At 36.6% G+C, this 22,106-nt stretch overlaps 1 protein-coding gene across 1 annotated transcript in view; it reads left to right on the top strand.

Moving 5' to 3' along the window:
* The first annotated feature begins 218 nt into the window (after positions 1–218).
* The window catches only part of LOC131067367 (guanine nucleotide-binding protein-like NSN1), a 33,832-nt gene continuing 11,944 nt past the window's right edge, over positions 219–22,106 (top strand). The window contains exons 1-4 of the mRNA XM_058002335.2: positions 219–393; positions 504–748; positions 16,882–17,017; positions 17,096–17,269. Coding sequence (XP_057858318.2) covers positions 375–393; positions 504–748; positions 16,882–17,017; positions 17,096–17,269 — 574 coding nt within the window. The 5' untranslated portion in view covers positions 219–374. The remainder of the gene's footprint in view (positions 394–503; positions 749–16,881; positions 17,018–17,095; positions 17,270–22,106) is intronic.

Here is a 22,106-nt window from a genome sequence, read left to right as displayed (position 1 = left end):
AGATTATATAATTTAAAAAAAAATAAAATTAATACTTTAGAATAATTAGTTGAATTAATGGCAATAATCTTGCCTGGAGAGGAACTAATAAAATTAAATACACGCAATAGTATAAGAATTCATAAATATGGTAGTTTATATTATTTCCAAAAATATAAGTCAATATTTGAACTCTTAAATCTAATACTTCGATTTAATTACCTCCTTCAATTTAATAACCCTTGGAAGCTTGGAATTTGATGGCGACCTAGTGTTTATATTATACCATTTTTATGGAGGCTATAGCTCTGTCTCAAGAACCCTAAACCCTTGAAATACTTTAACGCTGCCCGGAAGTCAATAACGCAGCTCACAGATCCCTCCATACCACAAAAATGGTGAAACGCAGTAAAAGTACGCAAATCTATTTCTGATGCATTTGATTCAATGTAAAATCATATCGAGCTTTGAACTTCATTTTTCTTTTTGATTTTTGTTTGATTTTTGGGTTTCATGATATTCAGAGAGCAAGAGCAAACGTGTGCCATTACGGAAGAAATACAAAATACTGAAGAAAGTGAGAGAGCATCACAAGAAGAAGGCCAAGGAAGCCAAAAAGCTGGGGAAAACGAGAAGGACGAAAGTTGAAAAGGATCCAGGCATACCCAATGATTGGCCATTCAAGGAACAGGAGCTGCACGCTCTTGAAGCCAGACGAGCCCGCGCCCTTGAAGAAATGGAGCACAAAAAAGAGCTCAAGAAAGAGCGGGTATTAATATTGTTATTATTATTATTTTCTAATGATTTTTTAATTTCTTCCTTTCCGATATTTTGTTGGTTATGGTATCTTGTCCATTTTCATCGCTGTGAGATGTCTCCCTGCTTTCGAAACCATCCGAGACCATTTCATTTGTTCCAGTATGTTACAGATTTTAATGAGCTTTTGCGATTTAGAATTTTCGGTTAGGGGCAATTGGTGCAGTTTAGTCTCTGGAAAAACTAGGTGTCTAATTTAAATTCTACCTTGTTGCGAAACAAAGTGCTTTGCTTTGAAAAGGGTACTTAACTAATTAACTGATTTTCTCGATGGGGAAGGTGAGAAAATTAGGGTTTAAGGCACAGTTACAAGGTTGAAAAGGTTCCAATGATTGATGCGTCTTTCTTGACTGTGTTTGCCTCAGTGGACAATCTTCCTACATCCACGGCTTTTCACTGTAGACATAAGTTGAGAAGTGGCTTACACTCCCTTGCTCTCTACTTGATGAAAGTTGTTGGTTGCTCAATTATCTAGAACTTGAATTTGTTTACCTTGGATTTGTATGTTTTTCTTATACTGTAACTTCAGCATATGCAATAGGATGATGGATCCATATACTTCAAACAATCTTATGACAGCTTGCAAAAACCTCATTATTACAACTACAACAACAACAACAAAGGCCCACCATGGCCACAATTAAGGCAATTATTTTTGGATTTCTGCCTTGAATAGCTTCTTGATATCCTGAAAATGCAAATGCATCAACAATTTTTCATACTTGGATTCCACAACAATTGTCTCTTCCATTTATCATATGGCCTTGACTTTTCATGATTTAGGACTTGACTGCCGTCATACTCAAACAGGCTGCTATCTTTCCCTGTCATCATTGTCACATACAACTATGAACTTGACCTTAAAAATGAGTATGGCTGGGACCTTTATCCAACTGTCCTCTTGTTTATTTAACCTCTGTTAATTGTACACTTGACTTTGCAATGCTTTCCTATACCTATCACAGTCTTTTGTCTTCATGACTGTTTTAGTTTGCATTACACTTTTGTAAACATTTCTCCATATGCTCGATAATGTCTTTGCAGGTTTCTGAATTCGTTTCACCACTGTCAACTTAGGTTTGTAGAGCACTTTCAACACTCTCTTGACTATTTAGAACATCCTTATGACTGTCCTGTAAATCTCGTTATGTGTGTAACAATGTTTGCAGTTCTAATATTAATGAGAGATTGTTTGGGCCATAGCAGTGTTCCACGGAAACGCATTCCCCCCCCCTAGGCCCAAGTCCCCCTATCCCCGAAGCCCGTCCCCACGTCCCCCCATCTCCCCATCCCCAACGGTCATGGAACACTGGGCCATAGTGTGTAGAGGTACATGTATAGCGGGTGTAGGTTCCCAAGATGAGGAAGAACTCACTAAATTATCCCACATCAAGATACTAGTCAAGGGTAAGAAGATTGATGCATTGTTTGATTCAAGAAAACCTAATGTTCCAAAGTTGTAAGGTGAGTTTGGGTTGAAAATTATTGGCCATCCTTATATGGCTGAAACGAAGAGTGATCATCTGAGTCACAAGTCAATGTAAATTGACATATGTATTTAATCCAAAGTTTAAGGATGAAGTTCTTGTTGATGTGATATTTCTAGATGTTTGTTGTGTCTTTCGTGTAAGCCCTAACTCCATGTGAGAGATAAAACCTACTTTCAAAGGAAAAATCAGTATATGAGCTAGAATGATAAAGACTTCACTCTGAACTTCATGTTGGAAGGTTTATCTGTTATGATAAAATATGCAGACAGCCAAATGGCTGGGTTGTAAGTTCTTAAAAGTAGAAGGCGACTCGTAGGTTTTTATAAACGGTTGTATTAAAGGTCAAGTTATATTGGAAGTTAAATTACATTCTAGAAGAAGTGCAGTTGTTAAAAGACTGAGTTTCAGTTTGCCTTAAGGAAAGCAATAAATCTGCAGATAGATTAGCAAATGAATCGAAAGAACAGTTCTCTTTTATTGCCATAGTTAATTTTGTCAAAATGGTAGATAGAAGATTTGCTTCTACATAATTTTAATCAACGTTTACCACATCAATTTGTCCACCAACTTAATTATATTAATTCAAGGTATAAAGGCAAGCTTATTATGTGAAGACATGACAGAGTACTTCAGGGATTGCAGCAAAGATGTTCAAGATGAGAAGATCCTTACATATCACAAGCGAGCTAGTGTGCCAATAGGTTTAAAATCTCACGATTAGAGTTTCTTAAGCTAGGAGGCTCATTGATGTAACTGGAAAGTTTTCTCTTTGTTGCTATGTGGAAAAGACTTTGCATGGGCTGCATTGTCAAAGTGTTGTAGAGGCTAATGAGGTTAAGTTGCAGCTAAAGGTAGTCATTGAGCAAGGTGTGATTGGATCAATTACTTTGCCTTGAGGTTCTCCTATTGTAGATGTGCCAAAGAAGATGGGACTTGGTGAGTGTGTGTTGATAATAGGTTATTGAACAAAATTATTCTAAAAGAATAGGTACCTGCTGCTTTGAATTGAGATGACTTATTGGGTCAACTATAACATGCTGAGTATTTTACAAAGCTGGATTTAAACTTATGGTATCACCAAATTCAAATTAAAGAAGAAGATGAATGAAAATCAATGTTTATGACTAAGCAAGGATTGTTTGAGTGGCTTGTTTTACCATTTGGATTGTGCAATGTTCCTGACTAACATAATGAAGTTGATGAAAAGTTAGTCAGGCTACCTATCGATTATAGTGTGATGATATCTTGGTTTTTAGTAGAATGTATGAAGAAGATGCTTTACATCTTAGGAAGTCCTTAAAGTGTAAAATAGGAACACATTCCTTTTTTGATCCTTAGGCTGGCAGGATCAAGGCTCTGATACCAATTGTAATGTCCCTTCTTGGGATATTCCTGATTTTTGCCCTAAAACAACAATTCCAACTTAAGATGAGAACTGCAATATATTTGTAAATATAATTTAATCAAAACTAAAGACATTTGATTATAATATTCAACTTAAAATTCTAAGAATAATTCAGAAGATAGAATTTATCTTGATTTTCTGTAATAAATCTCCTTTGGACTGTCTTGTCCAAGATCAATAAAAACCATATCAATAAATCATAGCATCATTAATATTAGGATCAATACATCATAGCATATTCCTAATAGCAAAATTATATTGTGAATTTCTTGAAAATACTTGCAAATAGCAATATTAAGGTGGGCCATCCTCCTTGATCAAGCCCAAGAGCATAGAAGGTGGGCCATTCATTCCACCTCTTGTCCCACGAGCATGGAAGGCTGGCCGTCCAGTCTATCTTGGGGTCGCATACTTGATAAGAGCACGAGAGGGGGTCCATCCTCTCATCTCATGGACTTGGAAGGGGGGCCATCCTTCCTATTTGCAAGACACTTTCTGAAATTCAAGACTGATTGCTCAAGGAGTTTTCTAGAGTATCGCTGATTGCTTGATATGTCTTTATCATCATTTCTTGAAGGATTGATGAGTGGATACTTAAATAAATTGATGTTCGGATGATTGATGCTTTAATGATTGATATTTGAATGATTTGATTGTAAAATGGTTGATGTTTGGATGATGGATGTTGGAATGATTGATATTAGACTTATTGAATTGATGGAAGAATTAATTGTTGGTTTGTTTGCTTGATTCTTTTATTCCCAATTAATGATTTCCTTTGATTTGATGATTTGATATGTCGGCGAATGATGATTGAACAAATGTTGAATTCATGGAGTGATGAGTGATGATTGAGTGACTGATTTGATGCATTGGCGAGTGATATTGATAAGTGATCCTTGAATGCTTGGAATGATTTCTCTTTTATACTTTATTGGTGACAGGGTCACCACCTTTGATAAGAATTGAGTCACCGCCCTTCAATGCTGTGTTTGAGATTAAAAAATTATTTTCCAAATTGATCTCCCTTGCATGTCCTCCTCAAATGAAACTTTCTCTCCATTATATCTTCCAATGTGAGGGAGAAGTCACACCTCTTCATCATGTCTATCCTTTGCAAGAGTCACAACCTTTCACAATTACAAACCTTTGAAAGATTACAACCCTCCGTAATTTCTGCACTTTGAAAGAGTCACAACCTTTCACAATTACCACCCTTTGAAAGAGTCACAACCTTCATCATTTTGTTCCTTCAAAAGAATCGCAACCTTTCACAATTTCCACCCTTTGAAAGAGTACAACCTTTCATAATTTCTACCCTTTGAAAGAGTCACATTCTTTCACAGTTACCAACCCTTTGAAAGAGTACAACTCTTCATCAATTATGCCCTTTGAAAGAGTCACAACCTTTCACAATTTCTACCCTTTGAAAGATTACAACCCTTCATAATTTTTGTGTTGGCATTTGGCATAACTGATATAGATACATGTGATGCAATTGAAGATGGATGATTGCACCGGTAAAGGATAGAAGTCTATTTGTGATGAAGAGATTGAGATTCTATGAATAGATGACATGATCAGTTATTTGTGTTGTCATTGCTGGCAATTGATGTCAACTGATGTTCCTGATGTCTTGTTTTGTCATCTAAGTGATTTGGTTTACCGAAAGACAGGGTTTATCGGCAATGAGCTAAAGTTTGTGAAATAGGACTTTAACCGATAAAGCAGAGTTGTTTTGATTGGATCGGTTGATCGGCGATGATTGGTGATTTGCGGTTTGGATGGTAAACTTGTATCATGGAAAGGTGTATTTGATCGGAATCGGAACTTGTGGAGATTACCGGAAGGTGTGTTTCAAATTTCTGATGAAGTTTTGCTAAGGTTTTAGTAGGGTTTAAAGACCGGTGAAGAAATCATCAAACCGGTAATGATTTCTGTTATGATGGTGATCGATGACGAGTCTACATGAAGTTGGTAACACGACACAACCTGCCTGAAAGATTTAATTGTTGTTTTGGCGCAATTCAAGGAAGATTTTCTTGGGAATCAACAAAACGCTTAGTAGAGTGTTTTGAGGGTTTGACTTTGGTGCAAATCGGTTGCATTGTAATTTGTTGTAATGATCTGTATAACGATCTATAATGATCTCTTATGATTTGAATAGTAAATTCATGATGTAATTAGGTTTTGTGGCCGACCTAGTTGAGATGGCTATTTAGGTCGACACAATTGATGTTTATGGTGTCGGTGGTCTTAGAGAATGCGTTAAGCCGTCCAAGTGAAGTGTGAGATCTGCCTGAGAGTTGTAGAGTGTTGTGCATAACTGGATCTGATCAAGCAAGCAGAGAAGTTCAAGTAACAGATCATTTTCTTACTATTGTTCCCTAACAGTTGCAACAAGTTAAATCCCTTAACCGGGTGGGTCCTAACAGGCCTTATACATTTAGGTCCCCTAACAGGGCAGCTCTCAAAAGAGTGTTAAATCCTCTCACGAGGTTGATCCTAACAGATCATCAAGCTCCTAATCGAGCTGCAAGGCAAATCCCTTAACCGGGTGACTCCTAACAGGGTCTGCTCCTAATCGGGCGTATTGTAAGCTCCTAACAGGGCGTACTTCGAAAGAGTACAAATACTTGTGGGTACCAACTCCCGCTGTGGTTTTTCCCTATTTGGATTCCACTTCAAAAACTTATGGTGTTCATGTGTGGAATATTTTTCATGTGATGTTCTTGTTTATATTTCATTTCATGCATTATTTCTGAGACACCTGTTATGATGTTTTATCAGAAGTTTATCTGAGGTTACCGGTACTGATAAGAAGTTGTTTGAGAAAGTTTTTGATCTTCTTGATAAGGTTAATGAGTTGGTAAATGATCAAGTTTATATGATTTCTTTGGTGGTGAAAGTATTGATGGTTGTGGTAAATGATTTGATTAATGTGTTAAGCAAATCTGATAAAGGGGTTATTAGATCTGATTAAAGAAGTTGAGGCATTTGTTAAATGGTTTTAGATCTGATGTAAGTTTGTTTTTGAGTTAAAAGTTTCATTTGGTCTTAATACCGATTCATCCCCCCCTCTCAGTATTAACCGGATCCTCATAGGATTAACAATTGGTATCAGAGCTTTGGTCCCCTGTGTGCAGAAAGCCTAACCGCTTGAGGAAAGATTCTGAGGAATTCGAGATGATGAAGAAAGAGGGTCCCAAGTTCAACAAGGATAACTACAAGATTTGGAAAGACATAATGAAGATCTACATCAAAGATCTTGGAGCACAATATTGGAAGCAAGTTGAAACAACATATGTTGCTCCTACCACTACTCCCTTGACACCGAATGAACTCAGAGAGCAGCAAGATAACATGCAAGCCCTACTAGAAGCTATTGTAAGTACTTTATCTGATTCATAATATATTGATGTTCAAGGATTGGAAACTGTAGGTGAGGTTTGGGAAAAGTTAGAAACAATCTATGGAGGAGATGAGCATGTTCAAAGAGCCAAAGAGGAAAGCTTGAGAAGAAAGTTCGATGACATGAGAATGCTTGAAGGAGAGAATATTGGACAGTATGGTCAGAGAATCAAAGAAGTTGTTGGCGGCATAAAGAGTGTTGGAGGCAAAATAGAAGATGATACAATAGTAAGTAAAATGCTCAGAACTCTTCAACCTCAGTATGCTATAAGAGTATCGACAATCCAAGAACTTAGATCAATTTCAAAGGATAAGGTAATTGTTGATTCATTGATTGGTAAGCTTACAACTTTCGAGTTAAAATAGTTTTGACAATAGTGTGACAAAATCTATTGAATCTACCTTTAAAGCTTTTGTTATCGGTTCATCTGCTAGAAAAGGAAAAGATATATGTCAAAATCATGAGTGCAGGACAAGTCATGGAAGTAATCGGGGAAACGAGGACAATGAAGATCAAGTGATGGAACTTGAGGCTTTGCTAGCAAAAGAGATTTCCAAGAGGCACTGGTAAGTATAAAGGAAAGCTGCCTTTGAAGTGTTTCTCTTGTAATAAAATTGGTCATATTGCTGCTAACTGCCCTAACACCGATAAGAAAGAAAAGTTTAGAAGATTCAAAGGAAAGGGCAAGAAACATTGTAATGTTGCAGTAGATGAAGGTGTGACCGATGAGGAGTCAGAAGAAGAAGATGACAATGAAGAAATTGTGGTTGTAGCCGTGAAGGAGGAACTGTCAGATGAAAAGGCACTAGTATCTCATTTGGAGAATAGTGATGAATGGATTATAGACAATGGCTGCTCACACCACATGACTGAAGACAAAAGTAAGTTCATAACCCTTAATGAATTTGATGGAGGTGTTGTTAGATTTGGAAATAACTCTCCCTGCATGGTGAAAGGTAAAGGTTCTATCTCTCTAAATGGAAAGAGTAATGCTGATGATGTATTTTGGGTTGATGGTCTTAAGCATAATCTTTTAAGTGTTGGTCAGCTCAATGATAAAGGTTATTTGCTTGAGTTTAAGAGTCGAGTCTGCAAAATTCTTGGAGTTAATGGTGAACTGATTGCTACCGGGAAGCAAACTAGAGGTAACTTATTCCATTTGAATAGTAATATTAATAATTGTCTGGTTGCAAGAATGGAAGACAGTTGGTTATGGCATAAAAGATGTCATGTTAATTTTGATAATTTGGTTAAGATAAGCAAGTCAAGTGTTGTAAGAGAATTACCCCAACTTGTCAAACCGGATAGTGTGATATGCAAAGATTGTCAAATCGGTAAAATGACCTCTATTTCTTTCAAGATCAAGGATTGTATTTCTGAGAATGTTTTAGATTTGGTACATATTGATCTCTGTGGCCCTATGAGAACAAAGAGTTATTACGGTGATAGTTTTTTCATAATCTTCACTGATGTCTATTCTAAAATGATGTGGGTAACATTTTTGAGAGAGAAATCAAAAGCATTTAATAAATTTAAATCATTTAAAGCTCTGGTTGAGAAGGAAACCGGTAAGAACTTGAAGTGTTTAAGATCAGACCGAGGAGGTGAATTCACATCTGATGAATTTGTTAAGTATTGTGATGAACAGGGTATAAAGAGACAGATGTTAGCTCCGAGGACACCACAACAAAATGGCATAGTAGAAAGGATGAACAAAACAATAGTTGAAGCTGCAAGAACCATGTTAATGCAGGGTGATGTATCCAAAATGTTTTGGATAGATGCGGTCAGTACTGCTGTATACATTTTAAACCGGGTACTGGTAAAAAGAGGTAACAATAAGACATCCTATGAGCTATGGTATAGAAAAACTCCTTGTGTAAGTTATTTTAATTTTTTTTGGAAGTCAATGTTTTATTAAGAGAGATAACTACACAGAGAAATTTGATGCAAAATCTGACGATGGAATTTTTCTTGGTTACTCTTCTAAGAGTAAAGCATACAAATGTTACAATAAGAGAACTAAGAAAATTATTGAAAGTGCTAATGTAAAAGTTGATGATTTATCTGATAAGTCTGAAGGCACAAGCAGATCAGAACCTGAAAATGATGATAATGAGGAAAAGTTTGTGGTCATTGAATCGGAAGCAAAGAATAATGAAAAACCGGCAAATGCAAAACTAGGTGCTCAACCGGTAAGCGATGACAGTAAGGAAGAAAATGAAGAACCTGATGAAGAAGATGCAGAACCGACACAGGCAATACCTAGATATGTCAGATTGAATCATTCACAAGAGCAAATAATTGGTGATAAGAATGCAGGTGTGCAAACAAGGAGAAAGATCAGAGAGAACTCATGTTTGATATCTACAATAGAACCCAAGACATTAAAGGAGGCACTAAAAGATGATGATTGGGTTAATGCAATGAATGAAGAATTAGATCAAATTGAGAAGAATCAAACATGGTCACTTGTTCCTAGACCGGAGGATAAGAATGTAATTGGAACAAAATGGGTCTTCAAGAAATAATTGGATGAAGAAGGAAGAATTGTAAGAAACAAGGCAAGGTTAGTCTGCAAAGGGTATGCTCAAGAGGAAGGTGAGGATTATGGTGAAACATTTGCACCTGTTGCTAGATTAGGAGGAGTAAGAATGCTACTGACATTTGCTGCATATAAGGGATTCAAAGTCTACCAAATGGATGTCAAGTCAGCCTTTCTAATTGGGATTCTAGAAGAAGAAGTATACATTGAACAACCGGATGGATTTTCCTCGATCGATGATAAAGACATGGTGTGTAAATTGCACAAAGCACTACATGGTCTAAAGCAGGCACCAAGGGCATGGTATGAGAGATTACATGCACATTTGATCAAAATTGGATTCCAACGTACCAGTGAGGACAGTAACATTTATTTGAAGACTGATGGAGACAAGATGCTGATAGCAGAAGTATTTGTTGATGACATAATTTTTGGTGGAAGTGATGATATGTGTATGGACTTTGCTGATATAATGAAAAAGGAATTTGAAATGTCTCTAATAGGTAAAATTAAGTTCTTTATTGGCTTACAGGTTCAACAACTGGATGGTGGTATCTTTATTTGTCAAACCAAGTATATCAAAGAGGTGTTGAAGACTTTCGGCATGGAAGACTGCAAATCAGTAGGAACATCGATGGTGACTGGCTGCAAGTTGTCAAAGGAAGATGATTCCCCTGATGTTAGTGAAAAAAGTACAGATCTATGATTGGCAAGCTACACTATGTTGTCCATAGTAGGCCGGACATTGCTCATGCTGTAGGATTAGTGGCCAGATTTCAAAAAGAGCCTAAAGAGAGTCACATGGTGGCTGTGAAGAGAATTTTTTGGTATCTCAAAGGCATAGTAGACTATGGTTTATGGTATCCGTATAAAGGAGATTTTACTTTGGATGTTTTTACTGATGCTGATTGGGTAGGTAATGTGGATGATCGGAAAAGCACAACCGGTGGAGTTTTTCTACTTGGAGGAAGATTAGTGGCATGGACGAGCAAGAAACAAACTTGTGTTTCTCAATCTACAATTAAAGTTGAGTATGTAGTTGCATCCATGAATTGCACATAGGCAATATGGATGAGACATGTGCTAGAAGGATTCAAGACAGATATGTCAGAACCGGTGACTATTTATTGTGATAATACAAGTGCAATCAACATTTCTAAGAATCCTATACTTCATGCTAAAACCAAGCACATTGAATTGAAGTATCAATTCCTAAGGGAAAGAGTTCAAGAAAAGGAGGTGAAGATGGAATATGTGAAGAGTAAAGATCAATTAGCTGATATCTTTACTAAGCCCTTACCGAAGGCTACCTTTGAGTTTCTTAGAGGTAAACTAGGGGTTAGACCCCTACATCGGAAGAACTAGAATGATGGAGATCCATCAATCCTGTGGATTTCATGTTTATTTTTCACTAAGGATTGATGAAGGTACAGGCTACTCCTTTGGGGGAGTGAGTCTGATGTAAAGTTCTGATTTAATGCTTTGTTATAATTTTTCTGATTTGAGTAGCAGAGATGATGGAAGAGGCAACAACAAAATTGAAGACAAGTGATGCATTTACATCTTTGGTATTGTTGTCAAAGGAGGAGAAGAAAAGAATAGAAATTAGATGTGAGAGAAGTTGAAGATCAGAAGATCAGATCAGATCAGAGAAGCATTGGTTAAGGGGGAGATGACAAAAGGAGGAGAACCGACAGAGATGTGATACCAACAAGCAAGTTGCAGATGATGATGTTACTCTGATTGTATATTTGATTAGTGTTGCCATCAATGCCAAAGGGGGAGATTGTTGGCATTTGACATAACTGATACAGATACAGGTGATGTAGTTGAAGATGGATGACTGCATCCGTGAAGGATAGAAATCTATTTGTGATGAAGAGATTGAGATTCTATGAATAGATGACATGATCAATTATTTGTGTTGTCATTGCTGGTAACTGATGTCAACTGATGTTCCTGATGTCTTGTTTTGTCATCTAAGTGATTTGGTTTACTGAAAGACAGGGTTTGCCGACAGTGAGCTAAATTCTGTGAAATAGGACTTTAACCGGTAAAGCAGGTTGTTTTGATTGGATCGGTCGATCGGCGATGATTGGTGATTTGCGGTTTGGATGGTAAACTTGTATCATGGAAAAGTGTATATGACCGGAACCAGAACTTGTGGAGATTACTGGAAGGCGTGTTTCAAATTTCTGATGAAGTTTTGCTAAGGTTTTAGTAGGGTGTAAAGACCGGTGAAGAAATCATCAAATTGGTAATGATTTCTATTATGACGGTGATCGACGACGAGTCTACATGAAGTTGGTAACACGACACAACCTGCGTGAAAGATTTAATTGTTGTTTTGGCGCGATTCAAGGAAGATTTTCTTGGGAATCAACAAAACGCTTAGTAGAGCATTTTGAGGGTTTGACTTTGGTGCAGATCGGATTTTCGTGATGGGTTACAATTAACCAACAGTTGATATTGCATTGTAATTTGTTGTAATGATTTGTATAATGATCTATGATGATCTCTTATGATTTGAATTGTAAATTCATGATGTAATTAGGTTTTGTGGCCGACCTAGTTGAGATGGCTATTTAGGTTGACACAATTGATGTTTATGGTGTTGGTGGCCTTAGAGAATGTGTTAAGCTGTCCAAGTGAAGTGTGAGATCTGCTTCAGAGTTGCAGAGTGTTGTGCATAACTGGATCTGATCAAGCAAGCAGAGAAGTGCAAGTAATAGATCATTTTCTTACTGTTGTTCCCTAACAGTTGCAGCAACTTAAATCCCTTAACCGGGTAGGTCCTAACTTGCCTTAAACATTTAAGTCCCCTAATAGGGCAGCTCTCAAAAGAGTGTTAAATCCTCTCATGAGGTTGATCCTAACAGATCATCAAGCTCCTAACTGGGCTGCAAGGCAAATCCCCTAACCGGGTGACTCCTAACAGGGTCTGCTCCTAACCGGGCGTATTGTAAGCTCCTAACAGGGATAAACTCCTCACAGGGCGTACTTCGAAAGAGTACAAATACTTGTGGGTACCAACTCCCACCGTGGTTTTTCTCTATTTGGTTTTCACGTCAAAAACTTATGGTGTTCATGTGTGGAATGTTTTTCATGTGATGTTCTTGTTTACATTTCATTTCATGCATTATTTTTGAGACACCGGTTATGATGTTTTATCAGAAGTTTATGAGAGGTTACCGTTACTGATAAGAAGTTGTTTGAGAAAGTTTTTGATCTTATTGATAAGGTTAATGAGTTGGTAAATGATCAAGTTTATATGATTGCTTTGGTGGTGAAAGTATTGATAGTTGTGGTAAATGATTTGATTAATGTGTTAAGCAAATCTGATAAAGGGGTTATTAGATCTGATATAAGTTTGTTTTTGAGTTAAAGTTTCATTTGGTTTTAATACTGATTCACCCCCCCCTCTCAGTATAACCGGATCCTCATAGGATTAACATTCTGCCCTTTGAAGAGTCCCTTCCTTATTTTCTTCCCATTCCTTTCTTCTTCCATTGATCCTTCCTAGATTCACATGCTCCATTCTTTCTTCCTTTGTCCATATCTCCTTTCAAACGAAATCTTCTCCCTTTTATATCTCCTGTTTGAGGGAGTCTCAACTCTTCATTCCATGCCTTTTGACCATTCAGTAAACTTAATAAATCTTTTAATCATATTTTATTATATTTTTTATTTTATTATCATTATTTATTATTCAATCCTATTTCAAAAAGGGTACATAACAAGGGTCGAGGCACAACCCTGGGGGACAGAACATGGTTATTTCAGAACTATGCATTTACATTTTAATATGAGGACAACACCCTTGGTAGTGAATTCTACAGCAGAAAGCACACATACGTTGTATCTGTATTTTCATCAAAGCTTAAATGGCATTACACTCTGTTATTGGTTTGCTCAGGAAAACCTCAGGATCTGGGTCTGGTTCGTTTTTGATCTGGTCTGCTGTGGCTGCAGACAGGGCTTGCGATTTTTGGTCCAGATTTGCTTGGGTCCTTCCCACTAATATCCAATGTGATTAGAAGTCAGTCTACTAGAGAACATAGGTGCATATTTCATAGGAACAGGGCACTCTCTTCTTCCGGTTTTTTTATGATAGCCAATGGGTATCTGTAGCCTAGTGAGACCAGGAGCTGGGCTTAGCAGTTGCATTGTTGGCTCTTAGTTCAAACAGGGCACACCGCTAACCCCTGGGGCAGTATGAGTACATCTCACCCCCACACTGCAGTTAAAGTGGGATTGGAACCTGTGACCTAGTGTTGACCATTGCAACGGTACGCTATTGTGGCACAATCCCTGGGGCAGAACATGCCTGTTTGACAAGTATTCGTTCTTGTTTTAATATGAGGGAACTTTGGTTGTACTTATGTCCTTGGTGGTGCTTTCTACAATAAAAAGCATACAATACCTTATGTTTGTAATGTCATCTAATTTATTACATCCTTTTATTGGTTTGCTCAGGAAAACTCTTGGAATCAGGTGCAGTTGGTTCCTGGTCTGTTGTGGGTGCAGGCAGGGTGCTTAATTTTTGGCCCAGGTTCGCCTGGTTACATAAGACCCCAAAATGGCACTCCCTGCCTGAACCCTCTGTGCATCACATTAAAAATAACTGATTTTGTTTCTTTCCTCACATTTTATGAAAGAATCAACAGATTTGGATTGCTATGTACCTGGGTGAATTCCGGGCCAAAAATTGCATGCCCTTCCCAACCCACCTCACTGCATTTAAAAAAAAATCTGAATTTTGTTTTTGCCATTACATTTCAATGATTTCATGAAAGAAAAAGAATGTTGGATTTTTGTGAGGGTTTGAATCTTAAGAATTTTTTTGTCAATGATGGTGATAATGAGTTTCGCAATTGTGTAAAGGTCAGTGTTCTGTTTGAGGATGAACTAGAAACCCATTTGGTGACTGCTTGCTGCTTGCTGCATACCGCTTATGTTAGTTTGCCATCACTGTTTGTTAGTGTGTGGCTCTCCAACTGAGCATATGGTTGCTTCTTGTTGGAGTTTTCCCTGAGAGATAGATGCCCAGCACCATAATTATGTTTTTTCTTTCAATCTTTGTTCTGGTGGAATATAAAATTTTATAAGAAAAGCAGATCTTATAATAATTTGTGAAGGCTAAAAGTTGATAAGGATGTATTCTTTATTATTGAATTGCGAAGGGTTTATTCTCTATTAATAAATTGATGGAATGGATTTATTTATTCATTAGGGAAAGGCCTTTTACGGTTTAAATATAGACAATATATTAGGAATTTTGATTGAATGAATTCCAAGTAACTCAATCCAAATTCCTGATATATATATTAGCCCAGCAGCCAAGGCCACACACTCACTTTGAGGACATGCTAGAAGTGGACGACTATAATAACTGCTTGGCTACAACCTGAGCTTCTCCATACTTGGCACAGCTTGTAAAACGAGTTTAAAATCAGCAACCATTGCCCTTGTCTTTCAATGGCTTAACGATCCAGTCTATTCTTGGGGGCCACATGTATACACACACGCGCGCACTTTGACCACTGCCTTTGCCTTTCTGCAGCTCAACCATCCGGTCTATTCCTGGGGGTCACATGTAATATATATTTATGATTTTTTTTAATTTTTTGTATGGATGAACCCAAAACAAACTGAACCCCACTTTTGTTTGCCATATCTGCATACTTGAACCTGCAAATGTGTAGCTTACGAATTACATAAAAAAGAAGAGATTAATTGCAGCAAACAAACTAAAAAATCCAAATACAGGTTCACAAAAGGAAAATTAGCGTACAGATGACAAATTGCCAGTGGTATGTACATTTGAGGATAAAAATTGGACACTTTTTCTTATCCCTTTTATGCCCTTATAAATGACCATAAAGAAAATAGATTTTCTTATTGAATAACAAATATTAATACATCATCTTTTGCTCCACAGATAGAGAAAATCTACTTTCATTTCTGTCATAGCTATTGGATATATAGTAAGTATGATTTTGTTCATGGGATATCCACTTCCATATTGGCATTCATTTTTTTCCTAAGCTTAGAATTGGATGTCTTCAAAGTTCAATATCATATCACTTTAGAGTTAGATGGTGCACAAATGTTACTTGAGTAGTAGGGGAGACAGAGTAAAGCTAAGTAGTTTTCATTGCAGTCTCTGTAAATTAAATCAAAATGGGTAGATGCCTAGATGGTGCCCAATTTAATAAAATTTGTTCTATTACCTCAGACGACTTGGTTTCATGTTCTCTTTGTGCATTTTATTATCTATTTCTTCTGAATTTTAAGATTTGGTTTTACCGAGGGAGGTTTAAGACCTTGGTTAAATGAAGGTCCATTTTAGTAGTCAAACTCCATCCATTTGAGCAATTAGGGACCTATCCTTTTGTCTGGTGATACCCTGTCTTAACCAGTCAATTTAACCCAACGGACTTCTCATTATGTATAATTTTCTTTAAAACATTTCCATTAGTAGCTTTTTAAAAATAAATATTGAGATGGAAGTTCTACAAAATTATAGCCCCCTAGATGAAAAAATTCAACGATATAATGCAATTTATATGAGCTGTCAAAATATCTTTTTAAAACAAATCAAACTCACAAAAACTAAATTGAGCCTAACATAGAACTCAGAGACTGAACTAAGTGAAGTAAACTTGGAATTATCTCCTACTTGATAAAATCATTTAATTGTGTTATGTTCTACAACTAGGAGGTAAATTATGATTAAATGTCAAGAATTATTTATTTCATTTCTTAATCACATTCATACCTCCCAATGGATATAAATTGTCATATTTGAAGGTTTATCAGGTTTTCTCATTTTTAATTTTATTCTGGAGTACTGATTAATGTAATTTTTGTTAGGAATGCTAACATGTTTTATGTTCCAGGTTCATTTTTAATTTTAAATTTATATGGATTTTTCTACTTTGCTCAAATTTGAACTTTAAGCATCGAAATGCTATTTTTCTTAAGTACATTTAACCTGTATTGAAATTTATTCTATAAATTTGAAAGTTTGGTTGGATTTTCTAGTAGAGAGATAGGATTTTATATTGTTTTGTGCGAGGAAAGGCATGAAACATGTTTTACACTATTTGCACATAATTGTGCAAGGCCTGGGATTTGGAATGCTTGAATCTATGAAAAACATTAATGCATGTCATTGTGACCATTTTTGTGATTGTTATCGAGGAAAACTAACACTAAAATTTATTTGCAGGCTCAAAAAAGAAAACTTGGTTTGCTAGAGGAAGATAGGGATCTCAAGGAACTTGCTAATTCTGTATCAGACAGACAAAATGAATTTGCAAAGAAAAAGTTAATCTCAAGAGACTCGGAATCAGGCAGAATTCATGGTAATTTATATTGCCTATTTATTAGCAATTAAGATATAATGTTAGATGTACACTCTTTTACTATTTTTTTGAATGCAGATAACTCAGAGAGATCATTCTATAAAGAATTGGTTAAAGTGATAGAAGCATCAGATGTTATTGTGGAGGTTCTAGATGCTAGAGATCCTCTTGGGTCCCGATGCATAGATATGGAGCAGATGGTATTGAAAACTGGGGCTGAAAAGCGTCTTATTTTGCTTCTTAACAAAATAGGTTAGTTTTTAAAAACTTTCATCTAGTAAATGCTGTGCACACTCCCTTTGGAGTTGTTGGAACATAGACATAAAACTAATTTAGTTGACATCATTATAAATGTTGAAATGTCAGGTTTTTTATTCTTATAAATATGATAAAGTTGATGCTTTAGGATATTTAGTTTGCCTATTGATTTAAGGAGACAGTATTTCTTATTGAAATTTCAAATTAGTTATCTGTTTCTTTTTATGATTTTGTCTTTATTAGAAAAAAAGTTCTTTCACTGTAAGTAAATACTTTTATTGTACTTAGCTTGCATACTATAGAGACAGAGATATCACAAAGAATGATGAAGACTAGTTCATCTGCTCCCTTTAGCATCCTCCCCAAGCTACTGTTTTTTCACCATAAGGTGGCAAACATCAAAACTAACCAGAATTCCCTTCTTTTAAAATAGCTCATTTAATAAGCTTTGTGTTGTATATTTTATTTTGGTCCATTGATTTGTTTTTGCTGGCAAACAAGACAAAAAAACATTACTGATTATTAGAATATGTGTAGAATACAGAACCTTTTGACTTACAAAAAAGTACTAAGGGATTTAAACAAGTCCCTTAAACAGTTTTACTTCCAAATACCGCCAAAGCCTTGACATTAAAAACATAGACTTCAACAACATTAACAATTAAAGAACCAATAAGATTTAACTTATAAATCTATGATACTACCCTTTTGGGAAGCAAGAACTATATATTGAGTGAAGAAGAAGAAGACAATTTTAACGTCCACAAGGCTAAGGATAGCCTATGGAACAGCTTGTCCACTCAAACTGACTTCTTCAAATTAATTTGTTTCCTATGCAAGTTGATGATGAGTGCCCCCAACTTCTCAATATACTCCTCGTTGAATAAATTATACCACGAGCTAGCCGTTAAGATATTTATAAACTTATCCCTGCTGTCCTTTAAGGCATCACACTCTTAAAAGATAAAATGCTTTTCAGTTTCCACTTTCCCGGAGGTGCAAAAAGTGCGCGCTCTTTCTTCCCAAGCCTCTTTTGGCCTTTTTCAACACTTGGTCTCACGATGGAGTTGATAAGAATTAGTTTTAAGCTGAGCAATAAGATTTTTAGCTCTCCATGAGATATTAGCCCCTATGTAAACTTTTTGAGGATGATCACATGTGCGATTGAACTCACTGATATAATATTGTTTCTTTCTTCCTAACCTGATACCCAAATTCTCTTGTAAAATTTATCCATAATGAAAGCCTTTATCTCTTTGTTATTTGTGGGGCACATATTCAAATAATGTTCCATTTACTCATCCTTTTGATGTTTTGCTGCATCCAAGTCTTCCTTTTTTTGCACTATATGTCATTGAAGACAACCTTAGGCCATCTACCTTTTTCCATTTGCTTGGTTATTTTTAAATAGCTAATGGGATGCACCATAGCAATTGCTTCAATAGGGGCAGCTCCTGTTTCACTTAACATGATATCATAGGGAATTGTACTTTTAATTTTGAACTTGCTTGTGATCAAACGTTTTTGAAATTTCTCAATTTGCTTCCATTGTGAGACTGAGGTACTGCTGGCCCATAATTCACACCCATAGAGAACAACCAGCAACACTAAAAGCGTGAAAAGAGTTTGGATCGTTTTCCAGTCCCATAGCTCTGCCTTTCTACATCTAGTTTGAAGAGCATATAAAATGCTTTCCAACTTCTTCCTGCAGCCTTCCTAACTTAGATTTTTGTTGAAGTCAATTTTGAGATATTTGTAATCCGTAACTTCTTTAAGAATGCTGCCTTTAAAGTAAAACTTATGCTGATTTTGTTTTCTTCTATTAGAGAAAACCATGACTTTTGTCTTGCTGATATTAACTACCATTCCCACCATGCTGCAAACCCTCAAGGGCAAATAAATGCTCTTGTAAACCAAGGGCAGTTTTAGCAATCAAAATGAGATCATCCACATATAGAAGCAGCCTTTATCACAAACTCATCAGCTGATTACCCTCGCCATTTTGCACATTTAACCACTTTTCAAGCTTGTCAATATATAAGCCAAACAAGGTAGGAGATTAAGTGCACCCTTGTTTGACCTCCATATCACTCCTAATAAAGCTTATGGACAGTTGCTCTATAAGATGTATAGGAATCCTAAGTTTTTCCATTCTGTGCCAAAGCTTATCCCTAAAGACTGTGTCAAAAGCCTTTTTGAAATCAACAAAGCAACAAAAGACTTCTTCCTTTTTCTCCCAAACTTTTTCAATGATGTGTCTCAAAGTAATATGTCATGTCCCCACCATGACAGCCATACTCACACCATTTCTAATAGGAGAGAATTGTCTTGTTTCAAGATTTCCCAATCTTCTGAAATTGAGATCAAATCGTCTTATGAAATAAGACTTCACAATTTTCTGCAATCTAGATAAAAGGAATTAATATTATCAGGCAGCAATGATTTTTGTAATAGCAATGGTTTTATCACATCAAAGAATAGCAGTCTAGAGTCAGCATTGACTTGTGTATATACATCGATCCTTGTACGAAGACAACAATTCAACGATAAGATTACTGCTGACCACACAGACAGTGATCATGTTTACTGGCAATGATCTCTTAATTTAGCTATTTCAATATTCATAAGGCTGCAATCGGCATCCTCTATTTGTAATTAAGGCAGCCACGTCATTAATTAGCAACATCAAATTTATAAATAATAAAGGTAGCCATGTCATTAGTTAGCAAACACAAGTTTGTCTAGCGGGGAAAGGATATGATAAGGGGGCACTAGTCTTGGGAAGGCTGTGTCCAAAGGGACATAACCTTCCATCACAAATGAATGATATAAAAGGAGAATACTGATTTACTGGCAGATAATCGAACTATAAATATCTGCAAGCAATAAGCAAGCAATAAGCAAGCAAGTGAATCAAATAGGAAGAAAGACAGAAGCAGACTTATAGATCAAGGGGATCCAAGCAAACTACCAATCAGGTGTATCAAAGGACAGAACATCGAAGAGGAGCAGATCAGATACAGATCACCCAATTCAGGCATATAAAAAGGCTTAATATTATAGCTGTGTTTTGGGTCTCAACCAGAATTTGTGATTTAGGGCAAAAACTAGGGCATTTAATAAAAGGAGACATTACATAATACCATGATCAACTGTGGAATGCTTAGGTCTGAAATCAGCTTTTCTTTTGCACATTTATGATTTTTTTCTGCTCACTTGCTTATTCTATTTTCTATCATGCTGCCAGATAATTTTGCAAACAAAGGATTAATCATTATCGTCCTATAATTGGAGGGGTTATTGACATCACCGCTCTTGAAAAGAGGTATAGCTAGATTAGCTGTCCAATCTTTAGGGATCCCTTGTTGGATGATGTTGTTTATAAGTGAGAGTCTTAACATCCTTGGAGGGCAGGAAGTCAAGACACATAGTCAGAAAGCAACCTGAAAAACAGATCCGGACAGAGAATTTGAATACTGTCATGACAAACACGTGTGCTAGATCAGTTCATGGCATCATACTTAACAAAATAACTAGGATACTAGAAGCTACTGCAGAATTCCAAGAACCAAATCCATTCCAGTACAAGGGGAACATTTTCCAATGAATTTTACTGACAGCCAGCCCAGTCTATCCTGGCATACATGATTGTTTTGCTTCCATTACAAAGGTTCTGAATGATCATGCTCAGCTAAACGAAGGTGCTTCCAGTCTGTTTAAGACTGATTTTTGTCTATTCTAACAGGAGTGGACTATGCAGGTGCTGAAACAGTGAGTACCCACCATCTTGTGAAGAACTAAGGGGAGACTCGTCTTATCTGAGACCAGTCTTCAACATTACCAGGTTCTTTTGAATGACAACCAACAATTTGCAGTATATTTCATGAGGAGCACTGTGTCTTTCAGATTCATCGTCATCAAAGCTAATGATCTAAATTATTGCTGGGTAAGGTGTTGGACACCTTGCATAACTAGTATTTAATGGTGGTGGTGAAGAGTGGTCATCTTGGAATGGGCAGAATGCTTGGGAGATTTTGGACCACTTTTGGAATGTTGTATGACATAGACTTTGCACATCATGTTGGGGTTGCAACGGGACAAAAAAAGATATCTCCAAGATGGAATATGAAGAGTCACAACTTGGATGCCATTCTGTAGGTTGACCTTTTTGGCCTTGGGAGATCAAAAGTCACCACGGGCAGGGAAAGGGTCACAAAGGCACATGAAGGGTCTCACATGGTGCCTTGGGTGATGTGGACCAATGGGTTTGGGTTTACGGATAAGTTATTTGTTTAGGTATGGGTTGGGGTTTGGCCCTTTGGGTATGTAGTATAATATATAGTTTTTTGCTTGGGTGCAGGTTTTGATTCATATATACCATAATTGGGAAAAGGGTACCTCATTCTTTGCAAAAAAAGATAATACTTATAAATTCATAATTTATTGATTCATGTCAAAAGTCAATACAAAATGAAAATTACTCTGTACCGCATTCATGGGTTTGGGTCTGGGTACAGGTTTGGGTTCAGGTTCGGCATTGGGTTCAAACCTGGCACCCAAGCCAAATCCTGAGCCTTGGGCCGGAACCTAGGTGAACCCGGGTATTTCCAATGTCGTGGGCATCCAAAAAAGGGTCCCACAAGTTTTTAAAAAAAAAACATTTAAGAATTGAAAATACCCCACCCCTAATTTTGCTCTACCTTTCTTTCTTTTTGTCATTTTACCTCATTTTTTCAACACAAAACTTGCATTCTCACCATTTTTTTTTTCTCCTAGCTGGTTTTGAAGGTTGCTGATTTAGATGCTACAGTTGCACAGCTTTCCCAAGTCT

Source organism: Cryptomeria japonica, chromosome 6 (assembly GCF_030272615.1).
Source record: "Cryptomeria japonica chromosome 6, Sugi_1.0, whole genome shotgun sequence".
Taxonomy (NCBI): Eukaryota; Viridiplantae; Streptophyta; class Pinopsida; order Cupressales; family Cupressaceae; genus Cryptomeria; species Cryptomeria japonica.
The sequence above is the reverse complement of the archived record's forward strand: the minus strand, read 5'-3'. Positions and strand labels throughout refer to the sequence as shown.